Source organism: Hippopotamus amphibius, chromosome X (assembly GCF_030028045.1).
Source record: "Hippopotamus amphibius kiboko isolate mHipAmp2 chromosome X, mHipAmp2.hap2, whole genome shotgun sequence".
Classification (NCBI taxonomy): Eukaryota; Metazoa; Chordata; class Mammalia; order Artiodactyla; family Hippopotamidae; genus Hippopotamus; species Hippopotamus amphibius.
This window is the reverse complement of record NC_080203.1, coordinates 7135415-7156260: the sequence shown is the minus strand read 5'-3', so window position 1 is coordinate 7156260 and position 20846 is coordinate 7135415. Positions and strand designations below refer to the sequence as shown.

Here is a 20846-nt window from a genome sequence, read left to right as displayed (position 1 = left end):
CATGTGATCCCAAAATGAAAATCCGCCTTCTGCCTGTATGCCTGATTCAAGGATCAGAAAATCTGTGCTAACTTGTACTGTCATTACTCATTTTTGGTATATAGATCCCGTCTATTCTTAAAGAGATGTTCCCTGTGGAGATTTATTCTTTAGCATCTACTGAATTTCCCATAATGCTTAGTGCATTGTACTGTGCATAGTGGGGATGCAATGCATGTTTTCCATTTGAGACAAGTTTCTTAACATGAACAGATTTTCCAAGCACCAACTTTGGAAATACCCCAACACATTGATTCTGGTCAGGAGTAAGTGTGGTTATTTCACTGCATGTGTTTTATTTGTATCAGTAAGGTGTTGTCATTGTACCTGGAATTATAAACACCTGCCAGGTGTCTGTTTATCCTGCCTACTTTCACAGCTAAGAAATAATCAGTCCCTGGTTTTCATGTGGATGTGAGACAAGCTAGGATCGTTGGTGCCCTGCATATGCTTTTCGTGTTAATTGACATAAACCGTTCGGCTCCATAAACCGTGGCATGCCATGCATCATTCCCTCTCTGGTCTTCACTGTGTGATGCAGTGGGCTCGAGACGCTCCACAGAGTGGGCCCACACTTCATGTCACAGACCCTTTCTTTATGACATGGTGTCAAGGGTCTGTGTTTGCAGAGTGATTTTCTGGAAAAGCGCCATGCCCTTCTATGAAGTCAAGTGTTTCAGAGTGTCCCGTAAATGCTGGGAGAAGGGGCCTTGGGGCCATCTCTCAAGCTAACTGGAGATACTAAGTAAGGCCCAGGGGAAGTTTAAGAAACAGGAACTTCTCGTATTTGTTCTATTGATTTTTCTGCCAACAAAAAAGTGTAACAAATTGTGGTGTTTTCAAATAAAAGCATCAGGAATAAACTCCAATTTTAGAGAGCAATTTTGCAGACACACACGCAGGTTCATTTGGGGGAAGGCTGGATGAAGCAGGAGATAGGTAACCACACCATGTCAGTAAGGGCCAGGGTCATGGAGCATTATTTATAATCAAAGAAAGTGGTAATTTTCCCAGCTCTCCATTCTCAAATACGATACCCTCTTCATGGTAATCAAACTATCGCTCTGACATGGTTTCCTTATCAGGAAACCAATCTGAGATTGTGACCCGAAAATGGAGGTTGTCTTTCAACTCATTTGAATTGCAAACAAGAGAGACAACCTATAGCTGCTGTGGTATTATTTTTTTAAAGCAAAACCAGGCACCTACATTGACCTCCTATTTACATTTCTTTGAGATGAAAAAAAAAAAACACATAAAAGCTAGCAAGAAACACATTTCACAGCAGGCAAATTAATTGGTTTTACAGTATTTGAATGGAGGGTTTGTCAAATAAAACATGCCGTGACAGTTAATAGTGTCATTTAGACCCAGAAAATTATTGGCTTATTTGTTATTGGATAAAAGGAAGGCAAACATTTTGTATGAGGAAGTTTTAATGTGTTTAAAATCCTCATTAGGGATTAATGGACATGCTTACTTAGCATAGCGCCTCATTAATTTGAGGCTAAACAGTTACTTCTCTGTTTCAATCTCCGTGTTGTTTCTTAACATTTTTTTTGCTTCTCTTTAATTAGATCTTGCAGTTGAGTTTGGTCTCTACACCATTGGAGATGTAGAATTAATTAATGAGATTTATAAATCTAATGGAAGGGAGTTATTCTTAGCGATCGTTTCATTTTAGTGAGCAGTTAAACCACATATAAGTGTGCGCAGATCTGAGAGATTTCAGAAGTCTAGAAAAAATGTGAACTTCCCTGAATATATTTAGTAGTGTCACTTGGCATTAATAGATAAAAGTGTTTTAATTAGACTTATAAATAATAGGGGAGCTGGCGAGGATTCACTTCCCATGCAGTCAGAGAAGAGCAATTGTAGGTCTGTTTCTGTGGCATCGCGGTGTCATCCACTGGCAATTAAGACAAACCTAAGTGCAGGATTTAGAGAGTCAAGAAGGCGCCAAGTTCGTTAGAGGTTAGTCTGAAAGTGGAGCCACATTCTATCAAGTGTATTCTGTTGTCACCTTTTTATTGAGGACATGTATGGGTACAATTTATAAAGTCTATTCCACTGGCATTGCTTTAAGGAACATGTAGCTAGAGCAAAATCAAACTGAAATCTGGGTTTCTTGTTTTAAAGCAGACATTTAAATCATTAGCTACGTATCTAGAAGAAGATGGAAGGAGTTTCTTTAGGGTGAGGGATTGTAAGTGTCAAGGGAAGACCTTTCTTTTCTGAAAGATTTTCAGAAAATAAGAGCCAAAGATACATATTTAAAAGCTTCTTTTCTAAATGCGGTTAGAGCACGTCATTTAAGGCCCCATAATATGCCTGTGGCACTGTCTTCAGAAGGTACCAGAAAAACCTGAACTTCCACTTCGTTTTTTTCCCCCTGGTGAGGAAGTCTTGTATGTTTTAGAAACCATAAATGCTTAGAAGAACTTGTCAATCCAAGATGTATTATAAAAGATAATTGTATTTTAAAATGTTTCACGCTAGCAGAGTAAATGTATGAAACGTTTGCTTAAAGACAAAATATTTAAGTGATTAAAAACAGCTCTTCTTTAAACAATGTGGAAACCCCTTCTGATGTTATCTAGGAATCATCTCTCTCAGGAGGATGTGGGTTAATGGAGTTCTCTGCTTCCCAAGGGACAAAGTTGAATTCACTTAGCCCCGGAGAGGCGCTCCTCAGGCCCTGGGGCCATCCTTGGCCCCACGCTTTGCTTCCTCCGGACTTGTGGGAAATGTGAGGAGATTCACCACTGTGGGATCCCAGAACATCATTACTCCTGCTCCTGGGCGCTCTGCACCTTCCATTCAGAATGAAGCCTCTTATAGATTAGAGCAGCCGGAGAACTGTGAACTGTGGTTAATTAGCTAATCATTGTTGGAAAGTGCAGTAGCTAATAGTGGGGAGCGGAGTGTCACCTCCTTTTAAGTCGCCAGAGGCTACTTGGCCTCCAATTCTCTCCTTTCCCCCACCACCTTTTTCCTTTATCTCCATATTGCGGGCCCGTACAGCATCTCTTTCAGTGTTTCACAGGGCAGCTCGCTCTTTCTCGCCCTTAAACATTGCCAGAGAGTTCTATTATGCTTTCCTAGTACACCCCTGTTCCTGTTCTCCAACAGAACCATTTTCCACCTTTCCTTTCTCCTCATGTTTCCAATAACCACCCCCGTTCTCCACCGCTGACCTTGCCACACACTTCATAGAGAAAAATAGATATAGTCAGACAAGTACCCCCTCATCTTCTCGTCTTTAATTTCTCCAACCCAACTGCTTATGTACCTAAGGCACTCTGCCTTCCTTGCTGTGACAATGCAAGAAGTGTCTAGAAGTGCCCACGCTCCTCTTTCAGGCCAGCCTCTCCAATTGTGTCCTAATCTGCTTGCTCCTGCTCAAGGACTTTGTTTTTACAATCATCCAGTTTTTCTTTTGCGATACTTCTTTTCCTCTCCACGGAGTTGTACCCGTTGGTGTATAAATATGCCTTAGTATCATCCCTCTTAAAAAACAAAGGAAAACCTTGATACCACAGTGTCACATCCTATTACCCCATCTCTCTGCCCCCTATCACACTGGAAATTGTTTATCCCCTCTCTTCATCCCCCTGCTCTCTCCTCAGCACAGCCCTGTCATGTTCATATCCACAGCATGCCACTGAAACAGCTCTGCCCAAGGTGGCCGATGGCCTAGGTGGCCTAGAATCAGCCAAACCCAAGGCCGATTCTGCCTGATTTTCCTCCTGCCCCCCTACCCACACCTAAGGATTCAGGGGTGGCTTTGGAATACAGGATGTGTAATAGATCATATGCTCTGCTATCTGGAATGTGGACTCTTCACAAAAGGGACTGTAAATGGCCTTTTGGTTCAGTTTCATCTCAGTATGATAAGGTGTGAAATGACTTTGATAGCTGAGGCCTATGGTACACGTCTGCTGCATGTTGTATGTGATGTGTTATGTAAGAGTTGCCTGCTTCCTCATGTTTTTTTTTTAATTGAAGTATAGTTGATTTACAATGTTAATTTCTGCTGTACAGCAAAGTGATTCAGTTATACATACACATACATTCTTTTTTTACATATATTCTTTTCCATTATGGTTTATCATAGGATATTGAATGTAGTTCTCTGTGAAATAACTCTTTTCCTCATGTCTGTATTAGGTAGTACAAAAATTAGTTTGCATTTTCCATGCATTTAAAAACCATCCGCAGGAGAAGAGGAAATGTACCCAGGATTTGACAGTTAGCATCAGTGAGAAAATTGCGCATGTGTAGGAGGTAGAGAATTGAAGCTGGATGTGGATGTAGTGTGTGTGTATATATATATATAACATTTTATATATAAAAAATATTGTATATATATGTAGAGTAGAGTATGAGCCCACTTAATTCAGAGTCCACTGAATTAAGTACTCTTCACTTCACTAGTACATAGAGTAACATATATATAATAGAATAGAACAAGATAGAAGGTGAATAAAATCATAGACTCCAAAAGATACCCAAGAAGATCATCTTGCTTGGCAACCAGTCCAAGGTGAAGGTGCTGTTACTCTGTGGCAAAATCGGAAATGTAAGGTCAGTGGTATGTTTGAGCATGTTCGATGGTGGCCTAAGTTTGCTGTCATATCTTGGGAAGAAACTGTACCTTTTTTGGAAATTATAGCCTACCTACCTTTTGGCTCTTGTTTCTGTAATGTCCTTTCAGAACAAAAAGGTGGTAACCATATGTAGATCTCCTATTAGTTTTGTGCTGTTATGTGAAATACAAAACACTGGGAACTCGTAACAGATTCCCGTGCCTTCGTTGTGTCACTTGGAGAGTGAGGAAATGAATTGTCCCAAATGAAACATTTAATTAGTGGTGGAGCTTGGACGGGAACTGTTTGCTGACTGTCAGTATGTTTTTCTTTTCACGACTTTACAAGATCATAGTTACCTAGACGTGAGATCACAGCTGTACAATTGTTTCCTTGCTCTGTACTGCAAGAATTTGCTCGATCCTGGAGCGGTCAGGAGCATAAGAAAACTCTAAAAACCCTAACATTGGCTCTTTAGTTGACAAAATTCCAAAGTGAGCTTGCTTCCCGTTGCATCTTTTTTATGTTTACAGTGGCTAAGGACAAGGCTCAGAGATTGCCTTACATCACTCCACTCTGTACATCTGTATTTTTACAGTATCCTCTTTTACTAGAAGAGATTATGGGCTTGCACACAAGCTAGCCATTAATGTTAACAGGAGTGCAGTAAGTAGGGATTTCATGGAATCAAGACTTGAATCTTAAATGGTCCTTGGTTTTGGCGCTGGGACTTGGACAGGACAGAAGTGGGTATCCCATGGGCCCTGAGGAGTCTTAGGCATGCCTAGGAATTTCAAAAGGCAGGGACCGTGCCTGGAAGGTGCCTGGGTTGTAGGGCAGACATGGAGAGCAGACAGAAGGCTGAGAAGAGTGCAGGCAGGAAGGGGCGAGCAAGTTGGGTCGGAGTCTGGGAGGCCGGCAAAGAGGAGGAAGGATGCAGCTTGAGTGAGAGCAGCGGGATTAAGGCATCTGGGCGAGAAGCCTGGAGAATGTGGGAGGAGGGGCTCTGTTGCTGGAGAGCCTGGCGGGCAGAGAAGGCACAGCTCAGGCCTGTGTGTAAGGGCAGTGACAGCCGCCAGAACTGCCTCCCTGCCCAGCTCGGGTGACCAGAGTCAGGGCGTCCTGGGAGAATGTGGGTCAGGCAGCCAGCCTCTTCCAGATGGGCTCTTGGTTTCTTGCGGTAATCTTTCTAGATGTGTACCTTATTTTTCTTAAGACTGTCACCCCCTTCCCCGTTTATAGCTCAGTCTTCTATAGAAACTAGTTATTAGACCACATAAATGAACAGTGAGCTAATGGCTATTCAGAGCCCACTGAATGAAGTACTCTTCACTTCAAATTCCATCTGCCATTAGGTCCTCTCTGCTGATGATGGGCCTTTCTGCATATGCATTCCGCCGTTGCCCATACCTAATGTAATCAGCAGAGAGCTGTCCCCATAGTGAAGCACATCGCCCACCCTTCCCCTTCCCCCCACCCCCACTCCCCCCTGGCTCTCTGTTGTCCTACCCCCTCAAGCCCCATTTCCAGCCTCCTTTGTCACCTTCAGTGAGAGCCACCAGATGGAGCAGCAGCCTGAAACTCCTTATACCCTGGGCCCCTGAATAGGCTTTCATAATTAGCAGCATTCACAAGATGTCATGGGGCCAATTTCCAAGGCGACTAAACTATGTACTTAGTGATCCCAAGGCTCAGGGTGCTGACACCTTTCCAAGGGCCTTAGAGGGAACTTAGAATAAACGGTGTGGATGGAGACTTCAGATGCACCCACCGCCAAGCTAAGGTACTTTTATGTGCCTCACTTCATCTCGACCTCACGACAGTCCTTGGAGTGGGATTTTATTCCTCTTATATAGATAGAGAAACAGAGGCTCAGAGAAGTTCAAGTGTCTTGCCCAGGTTCACAAAGCAAGTTAAGTATCAGAGCTGGGATTACGATCCAGGTCTGTCCAGCTTCAAAGCCCATGCTCTTTCCCCTACCCCTTTATGCCCCCAGAAAATACAGTAAATTATCTCATTGATTTGCTCAAATAAATAAAATGTGATCACTGAATCGTCCTTTTTAGTTTTAGTTCCCTGTAAGGTTCTAGACACAGGGTCACTTTCTGTACTTGGCTTAAAATGGCAAGTGGTGAATTCCTTTGATCTCCATGCTCTACTTTTTATTGCTTCTTTTCTTAGTGGGAATGGTGAATATTAGCTTGTCTTACATGGGGTATTTTGATCATGTGACACCCTTAAAAATTAGCCGGAAGCAATATTTTAAACACCAACTCCTTGGACACCCAGGACTTTTGCTGTATTAAAATGAAATGGGAGCTGGTTGACTGTGCTGTGTAACTGTTGTGAGATCTTTTTTGTTTTGATTAAAGTTATATCACCTGAGGATTTCTGTCTGCAGTTTATGTAATATTAACTGTTCCCGTTTAACTATAGACTCATGAATACAAACTAGAATAGGGACAGGTTAAGCTGAGGCAGGAAACAAGGGACAGAAAAATCTTAACCTGCACAGGAAAACAGGGACTCCCTGGATGGGGAGGGGAGATTAAGGGGTCCCAAAGCGTGTGCAGATAGGCACTTCAGAGGCTGCTGCCCCTTGTTTGGACAGATGACTGATAATGGGCATTAAACATTTTAAAAAGATAGAAAACTCATTTGCTAGTAGAATATCATAGCCTGAGTTTTCATTTTGTTAGTAGCGCTGTGTCAGGGGACATCTGTCTCGTCAATCAATCATGGGGCTGAGTGTGGCAATTTGTTAATGACAATACAAATGGAGTTAGTTTGGAAGCTGCCAGCGGTGTCAGGCGTGGATATTGTTTAACTGGGCGGGTAGCATGGATTTTGGGGTTAGTGAAGTGTCACTCAGTGTCACTTGCACTTGTTAGGAGAATCCAAGCATTCACTGGCAATTAAACTTGCAATTTGTGAGTTTTACCGGGCAAAGTCTTTGTCAAGGTGGAATATGCCTAGAATAGTGGACTTTGATGGCCAGGTTTTGTGGGACAACCTCAGGATGATTTTAGGAAAAAAAACAAAAACAAAAACCAATGACCTCTTTTTCTTCGCAATCCCGTGATGATAATGCGCTCGGAGACACGCATCGCGCTCCCCTGGGTTAACCATGCGGTGCTCATGATTCTCTTCATGTTTTACATGAATCTTCGTGTTTTCTATTAGTGTCTCTCAGTGCCACAATCAGGGTATTTTTGATATCTTCTATTACCCTAATCGCCAAGAAGTATGCTCCAAACTGATTAATTCCAGAATGATTAAAACATCCTATGCAATTCATTTATTGTTGCTGCATTTAATTGAATATTTGATGATTTAAAGGTACCCTGATTCTTCCCTAAGATATGTCTTTCTCAGCAGGCAGATGATCTGTGCGTGGTCTCCGTGTGGCTACATGGGGTGGCAGCCTGCACTGTCACACACTGAGAGAGTAGGCACTTGGGAGGGCTCTCAGTCAACTCAGCACCTGCCCGACGGGCGCCTGCCTCCCCTGGCCCTCAGAGGACCCCATCCGTGCCCAGCCCCGGAGGGTCGTCTGCGGCCAGGAGTGAGAGCACAGCCTCCCGGGCGGCGTGCAGCTCGCTTTCTGCTCCCGGAGGAGGGGGCGGAGAGGGGGCTGCACGAGATCGCCGGCTCTGAGTGGCTAACTTGCGCTTTGTGGACTCTCTGAATACTCAAGAGCGCATTGAAAGGCAGGCGAAGGTGGATCCGGAATTAAGCGGCGGCTTGGCAACTCGTCGGGTGGCAGTTCTAATCCCAGTGTCACCACTAGTGCTCCTCCTGTCTCCTGTCACACCTGTCCAAGTGACTCCTCCACAGTTCCTGCGAGAGGAGGGGAAGAGAGACAGACAGACAGGCAGACAGAGAGAACAACCGGGCGGCCGGGGCCGAGCCCCAGCCTGAGCCCAGCTGCCGTCCAGAGCGCAGAGTGAGTGACCCGGGCGCCGCTCCGCAGGGGGCTCCGAGGCTGAAGTGGCCCCAGGTGGCCCCGGCACTGCTCGGCCATGTCAGATCCTTGGCCCCTCACCCCCTTATGGGGCGAGGACTACGGTGGGGACCTCGGCGGCTGGGAGCTCCTGTCGGACATGGCTCTGTCCGTGAACCCGGTAGGTACCCTCATCCTGACACCCAAGTCAAACCTCCTGTTCCGTGTTGTCTGTTTCCCCTGTACATGTTTGTCTCCCCCAATTTGCGAGGAGTCTCCAAGGCAGAAATTATGTTGTCTTCAGTGTCTTTAAATCCTCCCCTTGGCACCATCCTGAGCACAGTGTGAGCTCAATCAGGGTTTGTTGTCTAAAGAAATAAATGGGAGAACTGATGAATAGGCGGACGGGCGAATGAATGCGATCCTATTACCCTTGTCACTACCACCTTACAATGTATGTCCCAGTGGGTCTCTAATTGTTTGTTTTCCCGTCCCATCTAGACATTTAACTCCGAGAGAAAGAGAGAGGCCAAGTCTGATCGTTCTTTGTGTCACCGACCCCCCTCGCCCAGCACTGTTCTAGGCACGGAGAAAATGCTCGCTGGTTAATTGGAAAGCACTTGCAGGGGAAAGAAAAAAAAAAAACCACTTGCGGCTCAAATGACTTGTCTTGCGGTGAAAAGAGCAGCGGGGCAGGGCTAGATGAGTTTGCGAGACTGGTGACTTCATGTCAATGCTGGATTCCAGTATTCTCTAAAAAAGAAAAAAAAATCTGAACACTCCGTGTGGATGCATATTTATTTGACTGTCCGTGTCTGCAGAGTTCTTCCCCAGAGTCCACAACTCTGTCTATTTTGACAGCATTTCCCCATAAGGAAATGATATTTATAATACCAGGTGTAGAGATGATGTTTGCAGTTGGCAAGAGTGAGTCAGATCTTACCTTGAGCAGACGAGAAGACTGGGCTTCATAATAAAGCAGCGGGGAGACCAGCAGGGCAGGGGCTAAGAACCCAACGCACCACGAGGGGCTTTGCAAGTCGCAAAGTGAGTTCACACACCTTATTTCATTTGCTGCTCTCAGAAACCCTGTGAGATTTGAAAGGAGCGGGTATTATTATTATTATCGTTCTTCTATCTTACTCGATTTTATCTAATAGTTGGGCAAACTGGAAGTCGGGGGGGTGGTAACATTAGGAAGTCGTGTTCCCAAGCAGTAGGGCCAGCCTCCCACCCAACTCTTTAGACTCGGCCACAGGTTCTTGCCGTGTCTGCATGTGGCTGATATTTTTTTCCCACTTTTATTTCAAAATTAACATTTGTGTGTTTGCTTGGAAAAAAGAAAACAAAGACCTTCTCGCGAGAGCGGGCCATATGTGTTTAGCTGGGCAGCCCCACGGATACAGTGCAACAACTGTGATCATTGGCTGTAATCATTTTGACCTTTGTGTTTGGGGAAGGTATATGTTACAAGTTCAACAACTGTCTTGGAGAATACAGTTGCTGGAGCCTTGAGCCATGGAATGAGGTTTTATTTGCTGTTAGAATAATCAGTTGACTTCTGTAATCCTGTAATATGTTCGGCCAGCTTCTCCTAGTGTATATTCTGCAAACACTCATTCTATGGGATGGCGATCATTGTTAATGGGGGAAAAAAAAACACATGAAAACGAAAACCCCAACAATTCAATAGTCAAGAAGGTTGGAAACATGCTGCTTTAAACCAATTACATAGGTGTCTCAGAGCCTTTCATTTGCATCATGGGTTGCCAAGAGAGGGATGTACGGCAGCGTCGGCCACCCTGTCTTGGGCAGGGAACCTTTCATTTTGCAGGACTGCTGCCCATAGGATGTTCTCCTTTGGAGCACTTACCACGGTTACAGTCGCCCATTAGCTGCGTGATTCCTCACACCCACCTTCCTCCTGGATCTGCACACTTCATGAGGGAGGAAACTGTGTCTCCTTTTGCTTCTTCCCATTGTATCTTTGCAGAGCACAAGCCCGGTGGCACAGTCCCTGGCCCTCAAAAAATATTCATTGAATGAATGAATGAATGAAGTCTGCTAGACCAAACCACCTGTGGTTCCCTATCAGGAACCTGTATTTAAGATTCTTTACCATGTCTAACCAGCCAACTTGCCAGCCTGTCCTTCTACTGTTCTTTCCACTCAATATTAGAGTGTTAGTGTTCTTGGAAAGGTGACTGTATAATTTGTTATCCAAATCAGGATGGTTTTGAGGGCGAAAGGGGACACCGTCAGTAATGACACCAGAATAACACGTGTACACTGGAACCATACTGAATAACCCAGGCTGGATGGCTCCTCATTATTGAGGACTCTCTAATCCCCACTAGGGATTTTATGCTGCTTGGAGCAGGGACTTTTACATGGAGAAGGTAGTCAGTAAATATTGGTTGAAATTAATGTGTGTACAGTAGTGACTGTCATGCTCATTTCAGATTTACTGATGATTGTAGCATGTATTTTTTAAGATTGAGGGAAACTGGCGCTATATTCTCTTCCCCATTTCCCCAAATATAGCTGTGTTTATACCTTAATCTATCAGCGTAACTAGGGGGTTAGGACTTAATTGCCCTTGTGAGAGGCCTGGAGCCTACAGCCACAGTGGCAGTGCTCTCTTTACAGGACTGGCCTTTTACCTCCCAAGGCAGTGAATGAGCGAGACCAAATGTTCTCCTTACTGGAACAGGAGCGAAGTGGAGGTGATCAAATTGCCATCGTGGAGCAGGTGAAAGTGCGAAGGAGAGAGTTCGGGAGGTTTGGGGGATGCCCGTGCCTGCATCACACCTGGTAGACCTTCCTCCAGCTGGTGGTCCCACTCCCAGGCCCTCACCAAGCACAGCTTTGGAGCTAGCATTGCACTTTGGCATTTGGCTTCTTGCTTTCCCTGGCTACAGAGCTCCTGGAGGAAAGGGCACATGCCACATGCAGAGGCCGTCCTCAGTGAGTGTTGCTAGTTGCTTGAATTTTGATTGATTAGGAAGGTGTCACACTGAGGGGAAGAGCTCAGGGCAGTGACTTTGTGTATTTGTGAGATTCTCTCTGAGTGCCAAGGCAAGCACGCGATTTACACAGAAGTTTTAGCCTTAGTCTTTCAGACAAGAATTACAGGCCTCTGATTGGACTCCTGAGTTAAAAGGGGACTTAATCACAGAGGTGTTTCATATAGGCGTCCCCTTTTAGGAATAGTGTGGTGAACTATGTCAGAGAGTGGAAGAGGCCTCAAAGATCAGGAAGGCGAGCTCCTTCTTTACATAAACGAGCAAAGTGAAGCCCGGGTGACAGGGGAGGATGGCCCCATGTCCCAGAGCACATCAGGGATGGAACCAGGCTCTCTCTGCATCTTGCACTGTGGTCTTACTGCTTCATTAAACGAAAACAAAATTGGCCATTTGCATACATTTACTGCTTTGTATTTAATAGGGGGAAAAAACACATCTATAGCTATATTTACTTTCTTTACAATTTTTCCTACAGGGTAAAATATTATACAATATGCTTTTCTGAGAATAACTAGATTATGCTTAATTTTCTTTCTTTCTTTGTTTTGTTTTAGGTAAGCCTTCCCAGTGACCCAAGCTGTGTTGAAGAAATCTTGCGGGTGAGTTTAATCCTTTGTTTCTCTGCCTCTTAATAATGAAGCAATCAATCTATGTAAGCTGTTTACAGTCATTCCGCCTCTGTTTCCAGGGGTATCGTGATGGGGAATCCTTGCATTCCACTTCGAGACCCCTCTGCTTATACCTCCTGTCTCCTGTCTCACCTCATCTTCTCGCTCTCTAATCAAGCTAGTCTCCAGGTCTCACCAAGCTTCTGTTCCCTTCCCGCATCCTCTGGGTCTTTCTTTTGAGGTCTGAACAGAGACTGACCATCTCCTTTAGGAAACGTTTTCTATTAGAGCATCCTACCTGCCATCTCTGTCTTTCTGTTCTCTGGGACCTCAGATCAGCCTCATTGCTATCTCCTGCTACATTGTTGATGGGACATGGTCGTGGTGATTGTGGCCTATAGCGAGGGGGTGAGATGTGGCAGGGTGGAGGGGAGGAGGTGAGCAGAGACTTGAGAGTGATGGCAAGTTGTGGGAAATGTTACTAGTGGGAGTGACTTGGCGCATGAGAATGGCATGGAGGCAGCACAGAGCTGCAAAAAGGTGGCAATGACCGCTCCCAAAGTACATGATTAAACCAAAAGGAAAACCCAAAGGCAAGGTAGAAAAATGTATCACCCAACTCTGGCTGATGGCATCCTAAGGCGATGCGGTATATGAAGAATAGGAGTCATGGGAGTGAGTTCTGTCTCCACCATTTGTCACTTGTGTGATTTGGACAGACAGCTTCATCTTTCTGAATCTCCCTTCCTTGTCTGTAAAAGAGGACAATAATGCCTGTCCTGATTCCCTTATAAGCTGCCGAGCGGTATATAAACGCTCCTTATTATGAGAAATGACCAATGTGGCCAGGAGAAAACCATGCCGGCTTTCCACTGGGGAAAGAAAACCATCTCTGTGCCAGTGGAAAGTCTGCATCCCCTTTCCTCACTTACCCAAGTCACTCCAACTCCACCAACACTCCCCCTGGTAAGTGTTGGAAGCAAACCCTGTGAAAATGCAGCCAAAGGAATAAAAAAGAGCAGAAACCTGTTCACCATCGAGCTGACCAGCCACCTGATTTCCGCTACTGTGGATATTCGTGCACCTTTTCCAGCCCAAGAACATTGTTACTGACCGTTAAAGAGAGGAGAACGGTCACTCTGATCAGAAATGGGATGACCTGAGTTAGGGGCGTACTGGCTACTTTGGTAAGAGCCCAGGAACCCCTCCGTCGTCTCTCCCTGGGATCCAACGGTCACGGGGGAGTGTGGGCAGCCGCTGTGAAATCCACAGAGTGATGCACCGTGGGAACCCAGCCGCTTGCTTCCTGCATCGGGCGGAGATGGTGCATGTGTACCAAATATACCAGATCCTGCGAGGCTCTTGGCCACTGGCCTTTTAAAGAAAGGCGACGCTGAAAGAAAGCTCTTCCTCTAGTCCCTACAGCAGTCTGACTTTTCCAAATGAAGCCAGTGGTCTTTTCTGTACTCCCAAGGGAATGCCAGACCCGTTTCAGAATCACCACCTCGTGTGTGACAGTTGGAATTCTCTACTTCAGAGCAACCCAGCCCTGGAGCCTAGGTGGCCCACACAGTGGCTGAGCGAGGGGAGCCGGCTGGACACCTGGCAGAGGCTGGCAAGTCCAGTCTGCTGGAGGAGCCACTTAGAGGAACAACGGAATGTCACTTAAACACAGAAAGAAAAGAAGTAGTTGCCTTAATAAGCTCATAAAAGATAGCTCCCTTTGAGAAAGTAACAAAAGTCTTTCTGTTGTTCTTGAAAGAGAATCTAGGGGAATGGCTTTTTTTTTTTTTTTTTTTGAAGGGCTATACATTGTGTAGCATTCTGGGTTTTTTGTTTTGTTTTCTCGACAATACCATCAATGAGTGGGCTTTCCTTTATTGAAGAATGACGTGTTTCAATCTCCACGCTTGGAATAAAAATCAGCTTTCTGAAGTTTATGTCTCAGATTTTATGACAAATTCTTAAATTTTTATAGACCGCATTACTCAGCACAACAGAGTGCTTGCTGAACATTTTTGTTATGGAAAGTTCACAATCCTGTTTGTCTGAGGGCCTTGGACCCCTGCAGACGATCCCATAGTAAGTCTGCTGGTCGCCTTGCTCCCGTCTGCCTGCTTCTTGCAGGCGGTGGGGGCAGGGAGATACCTTTTCTCTTTCTCTCTTTCTCTCTCTGACCCCCTCAGTGCTTTTCCACCCAAGCAGAGTTCAGAGCAAGGTCATCTCCTCTCCCTCCCTGAAGGGGGCTCCACTGAGGAAGGCACTCTAGCCCAGGGGTGGGAAGAGCTGGCCTCCAATTGCCCCTGACATTCCATCATTTCCTAGCTGTGTGGCTTTTCAGTTTCCTTATCTGGAGAACTGGGGGGTCATTCTGCACCCTTCCAGCCCTCCCCCCCTCCCCCACCGTGAAGGAGCCTGTAAAGTGTACACACCGTGCGCGTGTGTAACGGGGAGAGAGCTCCGTCTGTTGGCTCACTCAACCTTCCCACCTCCCTAACTCCCCCTTTTTTCCCCCTACACCCCGGCAGCAAAGCCACTTCATCTCACATTGGGACAGACTTCTCTCATTAACCAAGTACAACATGACTGGCCTCTCCCCACTCTCTGCCCCTCAGTCCCCAGGCAGTGGGAATACTTTGGCCTAATGCATTGGATTTTGGCACCCTTTTCAAAACCTGTTCAAATTCAAACCAGTTGGGCTCCTTTGAAAGTTCCTCTCACCGTTTCTCCCCTTCAGAGCCATTTCTCTTCCCATGTGCTCCTGGTTCTTATTCTACCCGGGAGCCCACCTTGTCTGGTCTTCCGGGGCTGACTTGATATGGCGACCTTATGTCCCTCTAGCACGTGACTGCCTCTCAGAGTACTTGAACCTCATTATCTTATTTGGATCATAGGAAACATGGTAGTCCCTTATTATTGGGCTGGCCAAAAAGTTCGTTCGTGTTTTTCCATACCATCTTACGGATGTTTCAGGAAATTGGGGCCCAGAGAGGTTATACATGACCTGGCACTCAGGGTGAGGCTAGTATATGGCAGAAGCAGAAGGAGAATCTGGTCTTCGCTTTGCACTACACCTAACTGTCAACCACCCTGTCACACACCTACAGTGAAAATCTCTGGATTCAAAAAAATTGCCTCAGATGCTTGGCAGACTTACTTTTAGCAACTCTAACCGGGAATACCAGCAAGCTGACATAATTTGGGCTGGTCTTAGGAATTAATTCTTTCTTCCTGCCATCTTGAATATTTTCAAACCTCATTTCAAATAATAAAATAATAACAGTAACAAATTACTGCTACTAATAGAAAATAATAGTAGTAATGTGCCACTTTATGCAGGCAGAGTACTTGAGTACATGATATCATTTATTTTTCACAACAAAGCTAAAAGATTTTAGTATTAGCTACTTGTTACAGAAACCCAGAGAGGTTGAGTAATTCGTCCCCGGGGCAAACAACCAGCTCTAACAACCCTCATGCTGGCCATTCCTTCCGTTTTCTGTTCCTGTTGGCTCACCTGAATCCATCCTTATTTCACAAGCTCTGCTCTGTTTTATGATTAACATTAAAATAGCATCACCCAACAGTTCACTTCAGCTTCTGTTGTTTCCTTAATCTGTACACATGCAATTATGCCAAAATAATTCCAAGTAGTTTTTCCAACAAACCAAAATTCACCAGCCCACAACACCTTTCCTGCCACCTGCCCTTCTCCCACAAAACAAGCTGTGGAAACTCAGATGGCTTGCTCCTTGTCAAGTATATTATTGCTTATTATAAATTTTACAGATCAGAAACTTAAAGGCGGCAATCTGTGGAGCACGGCCCAGCCTGCGTACCTGTTTCCATCAGCATGTCATTTTCTCTTTAGAGTCAAGCTACCCTCGAGTACAAACAGAAATGAAAAATAATAACAACTCTGGCCCCAGTGATGGCGTTCTGCAGTTACAATTCATCTATCATACGAGGGATTCCTAAGCTGCTCATATGTAATAATCTGGGCCACAGCGGCGGCTTCTTTTCTAGCTCCACGGGGTGTATGGGTACTAGAGTAATCATTTCTGGAACTGTTAAGCCAAGGAGAGCAGCCTGCACTAAATGCTACTAGCTGAGGATGGATGTTCAATGATTATTTGTTCTGCAGTGGTATGATTTATTTGTTCTTAGCAAGAATTTACTTAAAAATATCAACAGACTATCAATTAAATCCTTTCTAGAGTCAAAAATGCAGATACAGCGCTTCTCTTAGGCTTGACGCTGAACAGATTGTGTTTCCTAGCAAAGTACCTTCAGTAGTTGATAATTTCATAAGCAAACATCTGTATGGGTAATTCACTGTTTATGAGGGATGCTGACTTTGCTAGCTAGGATTTAGGGAACTTGATTTGATAAACTGTATCATCTTACAGATCTGTCCCTGCCATATGGATCAGGTTTGTAAACACCGACATGGGCACCTCTTTTTGATTGCAACATGCTCCATGTTTACAGCTCTGTAAATTACGGCAATTCTGCTTATTAGGTCTGTGTTTAAGTGCACAGTTTTAGCGTGGAAAGAACTTACCAAATAATTATAGGACGACCATGTACAGTACTTGCTATTTTTTATTTTTGAAGGGGAAACAAATGAAAAAGCCCATCTTAAGACTGAGAAAAACAAATGGATTGGGGAGCAAAATCGGTCAGACAATTACGTCTGAAAGGAAATTTGATTATATTATCATAACTATGCAGCACAATCAAGCACCTTTCAGTAGAATTTCTTTGATAAATTTAACCAATAATTAGGCAATTGATTTTATATCCTGTCAAATTAATGTATAAATAACGTTCAAATTGGAATCATGCAAATGATTTTCTATATAGCCGTCTTAAATACTAACCCTTCCAGGATGATTCAGAAAGCATCTATCCTATTCTGGTGTGGACTTTCAAAATTATAGTTTCTTGAAATAGTAATATAGTGTTCCTTCCAAGAAAGACAATTGCTAAATATAATTTAGACTATAATTAACGTTAACACTGATGGAGTCAAATAAACGCACTAACTAATGACTGCACCCTCTGCTATTCTGATGACTAGCTCTTACCTAATGACATTGGGAAATATGTAAATTTGTCAGCAGGTGAAAATGCCCTTGACTGGGTAAATAATGTGGAGTATTACCTTTTCTGAAACTAATTCAAAGCACTAATGGACTTAATAAGTAGCATGCATGTGTGAGGTGAGCTATTCATGGAACCAAATTAGCCCATAAGAGAGATTACGCATTATTTGCTTCCCAGTAATCATTTCCTCTTTCCTCACACACAAACCAACCCAGAAGAAAGATGCTAAATTTAATTATAACAACTATTATGTGAACAATGTAGGTAAGCCATCCAGTGGGCTTCCAAATGCACTTAGAGCCTGTCAACCAGTTTAAATATTTTCATGTGGAATCTGGGGGTTTGCAGCTAGTGTATGATGTGAATTTTAAATGATTATCCAGACATCATTGGGTAAATGAGTAAACGTGAGGAACGAGGTGACTGGCCCAGTGAATCATGGGAACCTGTCAAACCCGGGACATGTCAGGGAAGAGACGATGTCAAATACCAGTAACTTAGCAACTCAGCATTTAGCTGTCCAGGGAGTGAGCAAGAGTAGGTCCTTTAAAATAGCTGAGTAAATATATGAGTCCCTATATATCTTGGGTGTGCTATAAAAATAAGCCTGTTTTCTGTCATCCTGTTTCTTTTTGTGAATATGGTGATTTATTATTTTCTATTGAGTTAAATGAAAGCAGGTGAGAATTTAAGCCACATGTAGAATTTACACCTGCTTTCTGTATCTTGGATGTACAGGGAGGGTAATGAAACAATGTATTAGTTTGCCAAAAAGTAGTCTAGGCTTATCTGAAAGAAGTAATAGCTTCCAACTGTTGTCCAAGAACCAGTCTTTTTGTCCTAGCTGTGCTAGTGGGATTGGGTTGGGAAAAAAATGTAATATAAGGAGGTTAACCACTCCATTTGCATCTGTGCAAAGGTAAAACCAGTGTCTCTGGAAAATGCATGGAGAAAGTAGCCTCTCAGAATCAATTTGGTAGGCATTTTCCAATTTTGAAATGAAAGCGCAAAGCAAGGCTTGCCCCATTCTCTTGTTAATCACCAAAAGCATTATGGAGGATGAGAAAAGAAATGTAAACTCCATAATTGGCCTAACCACGGGACATTCATAAGCCTAAATCACTATTTTGTAAAGATCAAACAGGGAAGAGTCCAAGAGATGATTCCCACCTTCATGCATCTGAGGTATAGATGATGAAGCACTGATTTCCAGGATAAGTGGCACAAATGATATTGCAGTCGTAAGAATAGTTGTGAAGGTTTGTGATGGGAGCTTCTGTGGACCAACTCTGAGACATAGATATTTTGAGAAGTAGGAAAGCAGAATTGATGAAAAATTACATGACTAATCCATATTTGTGGAAAGCACTTTGTTGCTAAGGCAAGGTGGAAGAGCCACATGCTGCTTTGAGAGCAGCCTGCAGAGCTGATGTCTCTTGATAAGGCAGAAGTAAAGGCCGAAGCACTTGCTCACACACCTTGGTGTTCAGAAGAGAATTCCTGCTAGTCTGGTATTAAGCCATGGCCCCCACTGCCACAAACACATCCTGCAAATAACCAGTCCAAGAAGAATGCCTGTCCCTAAAAAATCAGTAGTAATCAAAAAAGGAATCATGACAAGAGCTATGCAAAACTTTTAAAAAATAACATGTGAAAAATGTAGCAGAAAAAATGTTGCTAGGGAGCAAATTGAACCTATGACCAACATAGTGGCAGGAATTGTTAAAAAATGAAGCAGTTTTATCTAAAAAACAAGAGCCAAAGCAGTGATACAAGAGCTTAAAGATGGTATTTTAAAAGTACCTAAATAAAGAACTGCAAAGTAATGGATTATGAACAGAAGATCATTACAATTAGCACATTTAGGATCTGTTTTTTCCTAAATGAAGGAGTAACAGCAGTGAATAATTTGTTAGCTATCCTCATCAAGAAAAAAATGGCAAAAGCCCAAATACATAAATCAAGCAATGATAAAGAGAAATAGCCTCTCAGATACAGATTAAATAATCATGAGTGGCAATTTACTCACCTCTGTACAAATAAATGTAAGCATCTAGATGAGGTAGACGATGTTTCTAGTGAAACAGAGTTGACTGGGACTAACTCCAAAAGAGAGAAAATCCAAACAGATTTATCACCATCAATGAAATAGAGACTAGTCCCACCCATTACTGAAATCATCACTCCCAGGTGAGGTTTCATAGGGAAATTCAACCAAACCATTAAAGTATAATATAGCTTAACTGTTTGAGAACATAGAACAAGAAACACTTGCAAAGCATTTTTTTAGAAAAGTTAAAGTAGTCCATAATATTGATACCAAAATCTGACAAAAACAGCATAAAAAAAGAAAATTACAGAATAATATCATTTGTGAGTATTGATACAAATTTCCTTAATGAAATACTAAGAAAGAATCAGATAATATTTAATTTTTTAATTTTTAATATATTTTAAGCTCTTTATTGGAGTATAATTGGTTTACACCGCTGTGCCAGTTTTTACTGTACACCAAAGTGAATCAGCTGTATGTATACATATATCCCCATATCCCCTCCCTCCCGTGACTCCTTCCTACCCTCGCTATCCCAGCCCTCTAAGGCATCGCCCATCATCGAGTTGATCTCCCTGTGTTATGCAGCAGCTTCCCACGAGCTATCTCTTTTACATTTGGTAGTGTATATATGTCAATGCTACTCTCTTACTTCGTCCCAGCTTCCCCTTCTCCCCGCCCCCAATCCCGTGTCCTCAAGTCTGTTCTCTACATCTGCATCTTTATTTTTGCCCTGTCACTGGGTTCATCAGTACCATTTTTTTAGATTCCACATATATGAGTTAGCATACGGTATTTGTTTTTCTCTTTCTGGCTTACTTTGCTCAGATAGTATTTTAAAGGATATGCAGCATGACTTTAGTGAGTTTTATTCCAGGAATGTAAAGCTGGTTCAATATTAAGAAATCTATTAATATAATGTCTTTTATGAATAAATAAGAAAGAAAAAACTATATGATCATCTTTGTAAATGCTAAAAGATACTTGACAAAATGCAACACTTACTCTCAAGACAGAAATAGAAGGAAACATCCTTAATGTGGTAAAATATATCCATCTCAACCTAAAAGCTCGTGTCACATTTCACAGAGAAAGTCTAGAGACATTCCCATTATAAGTCGAGAAAAAGACTAGATATTCTTTATCATCCTTATTATTTAATATTGTTTGCAGGTTAGCCAAGGCAATTAAACAAACTAAAGAAATAAAAGGTATTAAAATGGGAGAGAATGTGGAAAATGATTATTATTTGTAGGTTATATATATTGTTTTCCTGAAAACCCCAAGTGAATTAACTGAAACAATTGTTATGAACAATACAATTCTGCAAAGTTTCAGCATGCAAAATAAATGTATAGAAATTGTCTTCATATGTAAAGCAACCAACTATAAGATATAATGGGCAAAAGATTCCATTTATATCTTATGTGTTTATTTACAAGAAATGTGCCAGAGCTATATGAACACAAGTCACTACAA

The 20846-nt window shown here is 43.1% G+C and overlaps 1 protein-coding gene across 1 annotated transcript in view; it reads left to right on the top strand.

Annotated features, from left to right (window-relative positions):
• The window catches only part of AFF2 (ALF transcription elongation factor 2), a 318303-nt gene that overhangs the window by 126776 nt on the left and 170681 nt on the right, over positions 1 to 20846 (top strand). Inside the window, exon 4 of the mRNA XM_057717549.1 lies at positions 12152 to 12196. Coding sequence (XP_057573532.1) covers positions 12152 to 12196 — 45 coding nt within the window. The remainder of the gene's footprint in view (positions 1 to 12151; positions 12197 to 20846) is intronic.